Source organism: Vicugna pacos, chromosome 5 (assembly GCF_048564905.1).
Source record: "Vicugna pacos chromosome 5, VicPac4, whole genome shotgun sequence".
Classification (NCBI taxonomy): Eukaryota; Metazoa; Chordata; class Mammalia; order Artiodactyla; family Camelidae; genus Vicugna; species Vicugna pacos.
Window position 1 is genome coordinate 60427324 of NC_132991.1, and position 12964 is coordinate 60440287.

The 12964-nt window shown below is 34.9% G+C and overlaps 1 protein-coding gene across 11 annotated transcripts in view; it reads right to left on the reverse strand.

The window, feature by feature from the left end:
• The window catches only part of SPAG16 (sperm associated antigen 16), a 774084-nt gene that overhangs the window by 622507 nt on the left and 138613 nt on the right, over nucleotides 1–12964 (reverse strand). For all 11 annotated transcript variants that reach the window (XR_012072761.1, XR_012072758.1, XR_012072759.1 and 8 more), the window contains one exon: nucleotides 9202–9329. Coding sequence is in view for 7 of the 11 variants with exons in the window: in XM_072961330.1 (XP_072817431.1) it covers nucleotides 9202–9329 (128 nt within the window). In the remaining 4 variants the exon portion in view is untranslated. The remainder of the gene's footprint in view (nucleotides 1–9201; nucleotides 9330–12964) is intronic.

Here is a 12964-nt window from a genome sequence, read left to right on the forward strand (position 1 = left end):
GCAGAAAGTCAGGCAAAGAAGGCAGTCTGTGCTAAAGGGGCCTCTTTTACATTTCCTGCTGAATGTGAGTGAACTTGAGAGCATGACGGAAGTAGCTCCAGTTTCTGTGAAAGTACCATTTATGCTAATCTATTCACACAGAGTATGCAACTAACTTATGGCTATGAATGTGAGTAGAAAAATTATATCACATTCACCAAAATCACTGCACATTCAAGCCAAATTAAATTTAAAGGATAGGGTGACATCAGGTGACACCTAAATTTTAAGTGGATAAGATATTTTTTAAAGTTGGCTCTAGAACTATGACTGCACACAATATTTTCATTCAATCCATGCACTCATTCCTTGAACACACACCAAACACCACTGATATGTCAGAGGCTATTCAAAATGAGATATAGTCTGTCCCCTCAAAAGTCCTTGTTGAGAGTTGGGAGACATAAACACATAAACAAATGTTTGGGATTCAAAAGAACCTTTCTTTGTGCCCCTTTATTATATTACACATCTAGTATCTAGAGAACAGAAAGCTCTGATTTATAGCTGGGAGTTTCTTTAGGTTGCTTGATATTTGCAAATAGAAAAAAGAGTGAAATGCATTCCAGTCAAAGGAACATGATCCAAGACATGAATACGTGAAAAGACTTCACTGAGTCTGCAGCATAGTTGTACAGATGCAAGGAGTACAAGAAGGGCTAGGAAAATAGGTTGGAGCTAGATTGGAAAGAACCACATGTGTCTGGAGGGCTTCAGTATAGATATTAAAGCAGACACAAGATACAGATCATTTTAGAAAGATAATTATAATGGCAGTAAAGAGGATAAATTTAAGTCGGAAGAACAACTGGAGGCAGAGAGACCAGTAGGAAGCTGTTGGGGGAGCCTAAGTGACAGGTGATGGACTGCCAGAAATGAATAGCTGCACAACACATTTTGGAGAGAGACTACACAGCCTTAAGTGACTGACTGAATGTGACAGTAGGTGGTTAGGATGACTTAAGATTCACAGATCATCTTAGGTGACTACGTAGATGATAATGACACAAACCAAAATGGGAGAAAGAAGAAAGTGAGGGTGGAGGGGAAGAGGATGGTAGAAAGAGGGAACTGGCTTGTAAAACTGCTAAGTCTGAGGTGCTTACAAGACATGCAAGTTGAAACGTCCTGTTTCACAAGGTACTCTGCATTAACAGCGACTGGCCTGGGAAAATGTCAGTAGTTTTAAATTCAAGTCGACTTCAGAACACAAATATTGTTACATATGTTGGATGCATAACTCTAACAAAAAGCTTTATTACTTACTCTTAGATTATAAAACTCTTGATATGAAAAAAATAATAATATAAAATGAGCATGGCATCAACATCCTAGTCATGGCCACATAAAAAATTGCCAAAATTGGTTTAAACCTACTGGTACAAGCACTAATGTTTATAACTCATTCACCATATAATTGTGAACAGCGAAAGAAGCAAATTATTAGATCCCATTCCACATACATTGACTTGATCATGGATTGAAGACAAGGTCTTGGCAAGGTTAGGTGAGGTGCTCCACCAAGTAATGACAGAAACTGATGTAGCCACTGATTACTTGTAATTCATCAAATCTTGCCATCTCTAATTATTTAAACAGAATTATTAGTATATGTGTGAATGTGATATAGTTTGAAACACTAAATTGTTAAAAAGAAAAATGTTTGCTGATGCTCGTCCTAAACCATCTTCCCTGACTGTATTACAAAGATTAACCTTTGCTTTTAACTTCCATCTCCCTTTCTATTATACAGTAGGTAATGGGAAATACTAGTAAGCAGCTAAGCAAGAAAGTAGAGTGAGAGATAGTTTCCACATTTACCGGAAAATTATTATTGCATTGTCATTCCATGGAACTCTGACTTGCTTTATTATAATAATACACACCAGAAAAAGTTTTAGGCAAAAACTTAATGACTTCTGTTTTTCCAAAAAGTGAAACTATGTCCTAAGGGAGACTAGCATAGTTTCATTTTTACCAACCTTAGTTATTAAGTGGGATTTTTATGCATTGTTGGTGTTACACATAATTGCTATATGTAATTATAGTATGTCCAACAATGCCTTCTTGTAGGTCACTGTGGTTATTATTATGGCTCTAGATAATTAAAAGAGTGAAAAACTATTATAGCCCCAGAAGGGCAACTGTTGATCTCCCTCTGAATCTACAAAACCCTGGAGTTGAGCATGCTTTGTGCATCATCTGTGACCAATGAAAAGGCCTTTCTGTAATTTTAGCTGTAAGTCAACCCCAAAACAAATCAAAACACGTTCTGGAAGATGACAGCTGCTAAACAAATCTAAAGTGCCTAAATAAACTTGTTTTGAAGCAGAAGACAGATACATGCAAGGACACTGAACACAATCTGAAATAAATTGAAAATCTAATCTCCTAGTTAGATGATGTATTTATTCATGGAACACACCCCAAAAAGATAAATGGGTCATAAAAGTGTATGTTTATATTTATTGTAAATTCACGTACCTCTTCCATCTTAAAAGATTCTGGCATAAATTTCATCACCATTTAATGGAAGCTAACTGAATACCTTAAAACTTTGATAGTAAACTAAAAAACCAGCAGAATATATCTTTACATTATAGAAAATATTTTAAATTATTCAGTACACTACTTATAAGTAATGATTACAAATATTTTTATCTACATATAATTATTACTCTTCTAAGGAGAATTTTCTTGAAGCTTCAAGAAACCATAAGTTCTTCTCCTTTGATAATTCAAAGTTTGAATATACACTTTGCTCATTTGTTTGGGGAGAAAAACATAAAAATTACAGTATAACTTAAGCTTATTGTAAATATACATTTAAAATACCAAATTTATACTTATAAAAATGATTCATTATTTAACTTGGAAACTCACACTTTAAAATATAGTAGTAGTTTCTTATAAACATATATAATTTATAGCTAAAACAAGAAGACAAATTAAACTTTATATTGACTCATGTCAAAAAAATACATTTCTATAATGCCCATTTTTTAGCATCAGAAGCTACTTGGTCACTTTTTCTTTATTTCTGGTGCTGCTTCTATGGAAGGTCATGGAATCGTACTGACATGAACCTAATCACTTGCCACACAGCACACATAGTTGTGAATTGTGTTCATAGCACAGCCTAAGGGATCACACTCACATCTAAGTACACCTAAAAGTTGAATAGGCATTGCGAACTTTAACACGCCCAACCTCCATTTGCTCTGACCAAAAACTTTGGAGTTTTCCTTAAATCCTCTCTCACCCCAACTAGCCTCTCCAAAAATCTTGTTTACTCTGTCATCAAAAAATAAAAATTATGTTATATACCAGAAACTGGCACATTGTAACTGACTATAGTTCAAATTGAAAAAGAAGAATCTTACCACTTAGGCTCCATAACACTAACATCCTAGGCCAGAAAATCTGCCTAACTCTCTTGAATGACTGAAATAGTTCCTAACTAGTCTGCCAGCTTCTACCCTTAACCTTCATGCCAGACTAATTTCCTCACAGTAGTCAGAGTATGTTATTGTTACATAAACCCAAACTGCATAATTCTTCTCAAAATGTTCCAATAGCTTTCCAGCCTTCTCAGAATGAAATTCACAGTCCTCTTTACTACGATCTGTAAGGCCCTAAGTCACACTCCCTTTGGCCCGCAAGTACCTCCTCCTCTTCTGCAAGCTCACTGACTCTGTTTATGCGGGCCTCTTTGTTGGAACATTCTGATGTGCTCCCACCTCAAGGGATTTTGCATTTGCTGTTCCCCCAACTCTAATTTTCTTCCTTATTCCTTGCTTGTCTCACCTCCTCACCCTTCAGGTTTTCATTACATGTCACCTTCAGAACCGTCCTGGACACTTGTGTTTAAACCTCAAGCCACTCTGTACTCTAATTCTTTCTGTCTGCTTTAGGTTTCCCTACAGCTCTTATGGGCATCAAGCATACTGTAGCATATATGGGTTCATTATTCGTTTATTACTTCTTCCCTGCAACAAATATAAGCTCCCTGGGAACAGATTTCTTTGTATTTAGTTAATTGTCCAGAATAGTGCCTGATAAATGCTTAATAAATTTTTGTAGAATAAAGGAGCCAATGTGAAAGTAACTTCAGTCTTTTTAAAAAAGAATTTTGTTCATCTTATATGGCCTAACTAATCTATTTTCACAAAAATATAGTGCATTATTAGTCAGGGAAACTAAAGTAGTACCTCAGGCAAAACTTAATGAAGGTTGGGGAACTCTCCAAGCAACATATGACCCAGGGATCCAAGCTCCTTCTAAGCATGTGGCTCATCACTTTCCAAGTCCTCTAATTCCAGCTATGAGGATGAAGATGGAAAGAGCAGAGAGAATGTAGGCAGAAGTCTTAGGGGTTCAGCCTGGACATGGTATACACTCACTTTGGTCAGAATTAGTCATGTGGTTTAACTCACTTCAGAAACCTGGGAGACAAAATCTTCCAAAGGGCCCAGGGAGGAGGAAACTGAATTGGGCATCTAGCCTGTCTCCGCCACCCATAAACTAGGAAAACACTAAGATTTCATGTTCTTTTTTATTTTTATAAAATACTTTAAAATTTATGCTGCATATCTACTGAAAACCATGGTGGAAATAAAGTAGAATGATAGGATTTCAAGTAACTCGAGGAGTGAGGAGTGAAAAATTAGTTACCTATTTCAGGAACTGCCTCTCCAAGGAGGTGACATTTGAGCTGAGATTTTAGAGATAAGAGTGAGCCAAACATGTACAAATTGGAGAAATAACAGCACAAGTAGAGGAAGGAGCTAGTGTAAAGATCTAGGGGCCGGAATAAGTGTGGCAGGTTTGCAGAACAGTAAGAAGACAGGGTAGCTGGTGGTACTGGGCAAGGGATGGTGGGAGAGCCTGTGGTCAGTACAACAGGAGGCAGGCAACAGTCTCAACCTGCACAGCCCGGTAGGTTGCAGTAAGAAGCTTGGATCTTATTTGAAAACAAGGGGAAGACATTATCCTACTTAAAGCAGGGAATCATCTTCTGATTTACATTTTTAAAAGATCTGTTTGGCTATTGTGAAGTGAGTGAATTATTGTGGGGTAATGTGAGGTGAATTAGTAGGCTTTTGCAACAGTATGAGAGATAGCCATAGTAATATAGAGAGAAGTGGAAAACTGTAAGTACATTCTGGGGGAAAAGCCTACCAGACTTACTCTGAGATTTAATGATGGGAATTGTGAGGTGAGAGAATGAGTAATCAAAATGACTCCTAGGCTTTTAGCTTAGTAAATTCACGTAAGTTCACATTTTGCTTTTTCAAAAATGGGGAATATTAGAAGAGTCAGGTTTCTGAGGGAAAACAGGAGTTCTTCCTGAACATGATAATTTGGAGGAGCCTGATAGATATTCAAGCTCAAAGGAGACGGCAGTGGTAGTGATATCCCCAAGGGGATTATCAATCTCTGGAGAGGATTTGAAAAATGAAAAAGGAAGAGGCCACCTAAGAAAGTGTAGATAGTGAAGAGATGAAACTGTGAGGCTGAACCAGGGACCATCTGTCAACCAGAAATATGGCAGAAGAGCCTGCTGAGGAGACGTTGAGCAGGCAGCCTGGGAGTCAGCAGGAAGACCAGAACCATACAAATAATGGGAGTCAGGAGAGGAAAAGCAAGGTGGTGCACTGTACTGACTGCAGCTGAGAGGTGAAGAAAATGAGAAGAGATAAGTGACCACTGGTGGTGGGCATGGAAGCAGCAAATGACTGACAAGACTAGTTCTAGAGCAGAGGAAAGGAAGGGAACTCCACCACCAGTGGGGAGAATGGGAAGACCGAGTGGAGGCTGTTGGTTCAATCAGTACTTCTGCCAACTTTTTTTTTTTTTTTCAGTGAAAATGAGCACAGCAGATTCTGGGGAAACAGCATAGATTTGGTAGAGAGTTGTCTGGTCAAGAAAAAAATCTTTTTTTAAAATAATGGGAGTTACTGAGGATATTTTCTAGGCTGATGGGGACCAGCCTGCAAAAGAAGGAGGAAGATATCTATCTAAATCAGAACTTAAAAATTCTCTTAACTTATCTGATTTAAAATCCTTCTGGTTCTTCAGCCTATGAAATTGCACTCCATAAAAATGCAAATTAGTGAGACATTAAGAATTTTAAAATTATCTGGAATTTAATATGCATTTATTTTATTAAGACCCCGTTAGAAAAACATAGTAAAAATACATTTTAACAAATCTGCTTTTTGCAGGGGAAGAACATATAATGAACAAATTCTGCAATTAAACACAATCTAATTAATTTTTTTAATATTTAAGTTTAAAACAATTATCCCAGGCCATGCTTGTTAGGGGACAAATAGATCTTAGCCAAACTCAAAGGTCATATAATTGTATATTACTGGAGAACTTCTATGCTTAAGTGTAAAAATAAAAATGACTTCATCCGTTATTGTCTTTAAAATAATGTGCGGCTTAGTCACTGTTTTATGGTTTACTTTTAAGTTCACCAGACTTGATACAAATTCTTTCTCTCTGGTTCTCAAGGTCTCTGAGCCTCATTTGTGTGTGTGTATATGAGAGAGGGGGGAGTGTGAGTGTGTGTGTGTGTGTGTGTGTGTGTGTATGAGAAAGAAAGGGAGGAGGGAGGAAGGGGGAGGGAGAGAGAGAGATTGAGAGGGGAGAAAAATGGGAGGGGGGAAGTAGCTGAATCCTGGCATTTACATATGCTTAGTAAAACAGTTCATTGTTATTACTGATATTCTTTCATTATCATTATCATTACTATTATTGTTATTTTGATAAAGTTAAGGAACCTATACACCATAGAAAAGGAACTTTATCCCACTGACAATAATTGAAAAACTAAATAAATTCAGTTACTAATAAAATAAAAAAATCCTTTTTTAATTCTTTAAAGAAACATATGAGTCAATAAACATATTATTAAAGGCCTATAAAGTCCTGTGCGTTTATGTGGGGTGGGATAAGTGGGTTTTTTGGTTTCAAAATTAAGAACAGAGAATATGAAATCATCTGAGAAACACTAGAAATTTACAATTGAATTTTATATTATGGCCAGTTAAGGACTGTTGGTATAGAATAAGAGTACAGAGAAAGCAGTAGAATAAAATAAATGGGAGAGAAACAAACCTGTGACCAAGAAGAAATGGGGGTATAAGGAAGCAAAAACTGAGGTAAACTGGAAATGAAGAAGACAAGAAAAAAATAAAGTAAAATGAAACAAAAGGCCCAGGTAAATGAGTTGTCCTAAAGTCACAGCTTAATCCTCCTTTGAGGTATCACTAAAAGAATAGTGATTATTTTTCCTACTACTGATTCATTTTTTTACTGCCTAACTCATAACGCTAGAATTTTATCTTTTAATGGGCTAAGTAGCAAAAATTACGACAGAGAAATTATTCCCTGGGTTGCAGTAGCAGTTACCAAGGCAGGTGTTTTTCCAAAGGCTGCAAATAAATTAAGCAGAAGTCCAGATTTTGTCTTTGACTAAGAGTTAAATGTTTCCCTCTTTCTCTTCTCCACATTTTCATTTAATAAATGCTTTCCTCTTACCCTCCACTTAATCATTGCATTGATCAATATTTCCCACTCTCTCTGTAAAACACTCGCAGCACCTCGACTGCTCAGAGCTCCCAGGCCACACACCAGTAGACCAACCAGGCTACTCCCACCAGCAAGTTCATGATTACAAAGAGTCAAAGGAGTCTGTTACTAAACCTCATAAACCAGTTGTGTTTCCTATTAAAATGCAATTAAAAATTAATCAAGGTGATGAAATATGAGTGTGATATGGAGAACTGCTGTCAATGCAAATTAAATTAATGCTATAGAAAGGTGAGGAGATCGTCATCTGAGTGTCTGACATTCTTGTTTCAGATTAAGGAAATCATAAAATTGTAACTGTTAGTGATACATTATTGGTATAGCTTATACCAGAAATACGATGTAGAATTCCAATCAACAGTCACTTAGTCAAAGAAAAAGCCATGGCCTTACATCTAAGACTGGCATGTGAATGCAAATGAACTATTTAAAGCTGAAATAGAATACTTAAGGTATGAATGTATCATTATTATGTTTCCTTTTATAACAGACCTTTTCAATTCATTAACCTACTGGTTTGGTCATGGCGGATAAGATCTCATCTGCTGTGATCTTAGGTAAGGTGCCATAGACAATATTCTTGCTACACAAAAATAATCAAACAGGGTTTAGAAGGTAAATTACACACACAGTCATCAACAGCAAGGGAAACTTTGCTAATGAAAAAACAAAACCCACCACAGGTAAATGTATGTTAAGTTATTAGAGTTGATTAACATCCTATTCTGAGATATTTGTCCTCATTACGTATAACAGAAGCAGTTACATAATGTTTGCCATACCTTTTTGTACAGATTTCAGATTTCTTGAAGACCAATGATATAAACTTGGGGTTATATTAACAATTGCAAGAAAATAATATTACTTACCTAAACCATGATCAAAATGATATATCCACAATTATCTGACTAATAAAAGCTAATCACCTAACTAAAATTTAATGAAACATAGAACTCTATGATAGAATGTATAGTTACAGATTACCCACAGAAATACTTTTCTTAAAAACTATGAATAATAGTAGTATAAATTTTACAAGATTTAAAATAAATTTCCTATGAATGTAAATAGGCAATTCATAAAATAATGCATTTTAATAAATACCAAATAATAAGTTTTTTCTTTAAACTGATGTGGTTATAGTTCACAAAACTATGGTCCTCACAACAAAACATAACAATTTGTTAATGAGAAAAAAATGCACTGGTAAAATTGTAAGTAAAATAAACAAATGAAATGCATGGTCACTGAGATCTTATTTTTAAAATAAATCCTACAAAATTGTCTAAAAACGGTATGTGCTTTATTTTAAGCCAGAACTGCAACCCCTACATTAAATATGCCCAGTAGTGCACTTAGTCTGCACTGCCACCAAGTGCCTAAACCAATTAGTTTTAAGATGCTTGCAGCAGCTATAAGCAGATGCTTCCAGTATTATGAGTAGCAGTTTGGAAAAAGGCTAAGGGCAAACCACTTCGACCAAGAATGGCTATAAGAGCATCATAATTTAGGCATGACAATAAAATCTCAAAAGCATTAATAGAATATCAAAAATCCTACCAGCTCACGGGAAGTTCGTGAAGTCTCAATATGTTATTCAGCTTGTAGTCAAATTTTGCTGGACAAATATTTTCTTTACACAAAGACAGATTTGGATTTGGTTGCATATCTGTGGGAAATTCTGAATCCTAGAGAAAAAATAAAGCAAGAGCTCTGTGTAAAACAGACAACTCACTGTACACACTGATACAGTCTTATTTAATATTAAATTATAAAATAAACATTACTATTATAATCCATTGGAATTTACCTTAAGCCCTTCATTCCTAGTTTTAGCTTTGAGAAAATATGCAAAAAGGTAAAATTTTAAATAAGGTATATATCTACTTGCATAGGTCTAAGCTGCATGCTACATGGTAAAAATTAATCATATACATTCCCTTACTGAATTACAATGAAGCATAATGCAGTATTGTCTTATATTATTGGTCTATTATCCTTTTTCAATAAGTTTCCATCCTCAACAGTAACATCAGCAAAATCTGGGATTATTTTTATACTTCTTTTGTCCTCTATAAGCAGTGAACTAAAAACATGTTAATTATAATAACAAAATTACAACATTTGCTAATTGTTAATTATGGTTTTATTCTTTAAATCTGAGGACACAGGGCTAATTTAAAGGCACTTACTGAAGGTAAAAGATTTCTGTCATAATCACTTTAAATCTCACATACATTAAAATCCACATCTGTAATGTATTGGTCACTTCCCTCCCCACACGGCAAACTCTAACTAGAGATCAAAGATCATTTTCAGTCCATGAGAAAGTGGTCTCTCCCCAGTGGAAAGAAGACACTCTATGGATAGGACGTAATTAATGATGGATGGATTAATTGTTCTACTTGACAAAGAAAAGGGAGTCATCGATCCACTTATCCTTAACACTTTAAAACTGCCTTTAACAGAGGAAGACATACCATTCCTTTGTACACTCCTTCATTTATTTAAAAAATATTTATAAGTGCTACTTTACCCTAAACATTATTCTAGGCATGGGGAATGCACCAATGAACAGAGCAGATAAGAACACTTGCCCTTGTGAAGGTTACATTACAATAGATTCTTTAATATATACTCAGGTAGAAAATGATAAAGCCAATTTTTGTAAATGAAATATTTTTCAGATTAACAAAGTATTATACATTCATATAGAAATTTTATGTATTTTATAACACTACAAAGAAAACAATTACTCTTACCACCTAGATATAAACTATTATCACTTGGTTTAACAATTTGTCTGTCTCTCTCCCTCAATTTTTAAAAAATTGGAACCATGTTCTATTATCAACCCTCCATTTTTCACTTAACATTATATCACTGCATTTTTACATTATTTAGTCGGTTTTGAAAGAATGAAGATGCCATATTTTACTTAACATCAGCTATTTCTGTATCCCTTAAGATTATCAATGCTGTGAATAGAGTTTTCTGTCTACAAATCTGTACTTTACTGATGACATCATTAAGTAGTTCTAGAAGTGTAAATAAATGATAATCCAAATAAAATATTTAACAAAAGACATGATACCTTTTCACAGACTACTCTTCAGAATTGTATGAATTCATATCACTTCCAGTTAGACAGTACCGTATACAATTTACCACATCTTTGTGATGATGCACCTACACACATACACACATTTAATTATTTCTTTGACTATTGAGTGTTTATTTCAGGACAGGCATTACTTCCAGCTCTTTCAATATATCACTGACCAGAATAGACAACATTGCCTCCCTTGCGTATCCTGCATTCTAGCATGAGGACACTATGAACAATAAAAATAATAAATACATAAATTATAAGGTAAAAAGTCTGAAAAATACTGTTGCTAATTCATACATAAAGCTGTTATTTCCTGTTTCTTCAATTAATTGCTTAGATTAAACTATTTTTGTATTTCTTTTTGTACTTCATTTTTTCTTAAGTCTGTATTTTACACCTTTTGTCCATTTTCCTATTGTGATGACACTTCATTTTAATAATACTGCTTGGATTGAAAATGGAGGGAAGGTGAATTACTATTGAAAAATATAGCAAGGCAGAGCTATACATGGAAATATCTAGAACTATAAACTTACTATCTACAGCAATTTGTATAAGCACTGTTAAACTGATCATCTAATACAATGAGGCCTTTAATAAACCTAATCAACTAGATTGCATAAAACCTAATCAACTATAGAATTTTTGGTACAGCTGAGAAGAATTTGGGAAAATATAATAATAACTGGACAATTATTTAAAAGAAAATTAAAGGCCTAGTAACAGCAATCCTATCTAAACACAGATGCACTTATAGAGGCAAAAGCTAAGACCCTTATAACCCAGCCTGTACACTGAAACATTCCACAAGACGATAGCCAGTAAACTGGCAGGCAGGATCAGTGAGGTAAATGTGGGATATATAAATAAAGACAAGGTGTAAATGATACAGGAAGCAAAATAAATCTCAAAACTATTGTTTCAAGCTACATAACCATTATCATTTCTTTGTATTGACAAAGTACAACTGGAGGGCAAAAGCTAAACCCTCAGTAATATGCTTTGATAGTTCAGTGGTTCTCAACTCCAGTGAGTACACACTGAAATCACCAGGCACCTTTTTAAAAAATACCAATACCACCAGGTCCCGCTCCAGACCAACTAATAATCCCTGAAAGTGAGGCTGTGACATTGGACTTTATTTTAAAGAAATCACTGTGAAATAAGTCGGGACTGAAAATCTTGACTTTTCCTTGCAGTTCAGCTCCACCACATACTAGTATATAGATTTAGCCAAGCTACTTTAAAAACTTTCTAAGCTGTATTTTCCACCTGTAAAATATAACCAAAATCATACCAGATTCATAGGCTGCTGTGAGGATTAAATGAGAGAATTTCTGTAAAGCACTGACCACATTAGTTAATCCTTAATAAACATTAGATATATTTCTGTGTTTATTTTTATTATTGCTGCAATTAGTGGCACATGTTAATTTAAACTGATGAGTAAAAAGTGAGTAAATTCATTATGAGTTATTTCATACTCATTGTAAAATATTCTATCTTAACCAAATCGCAGGTTTAAATTCTCCTCAGATATTGATTAAAGTAGACTTCAGTATGATCCCAGCTGTCAGAATTCCAGTCCCACAACTAGTTAACTGCTGGTTATCTCTACTTGTCCCAGGATCAATAATAAAAGGAGTTCTTGCTTCACTGGCCTGCCAGTTGGGATTAAATACAAACTTGTTGCTTATATTCACAGGATGCAAGACCAGATGGGTAACTTTCTCTCCATTTCAGTGACATACCAGTTAGGCATCCTCTGTATCTATCCTGATTGGGAAGTCAATTATCTATTTGGCCTCCTTCCACATGAGTCTCTTGGGTACCCAAGCTCTGTATCTATGCCATTTGACTTGTGTCTGATTCTCCATCTTGTTCATTGCTTTCCATTGAGCTAACATGCATGGGAATTATGCATGAACTGAAGCTCAAAATAATTCACTCAGGCACTCACTCAATATTTAAGTGTTTACTCTGTATCAAGCATTAGGTTAGTTACCATACCACAAATATAAGTAAACTACTTTCCTTTCCATTACAAGCACTCACAGTCTTATTAAGGAACAACATAAATGAAAAAGAAAAGCTAGAGTAGAAACATGCAAAAGATACTATGGTGAAGAAATGAGCAATAAAACCAATGGAATGAAACAGATAAAATTATCATTAATTATATATATTGTGATTACATTGATAGACAATAGA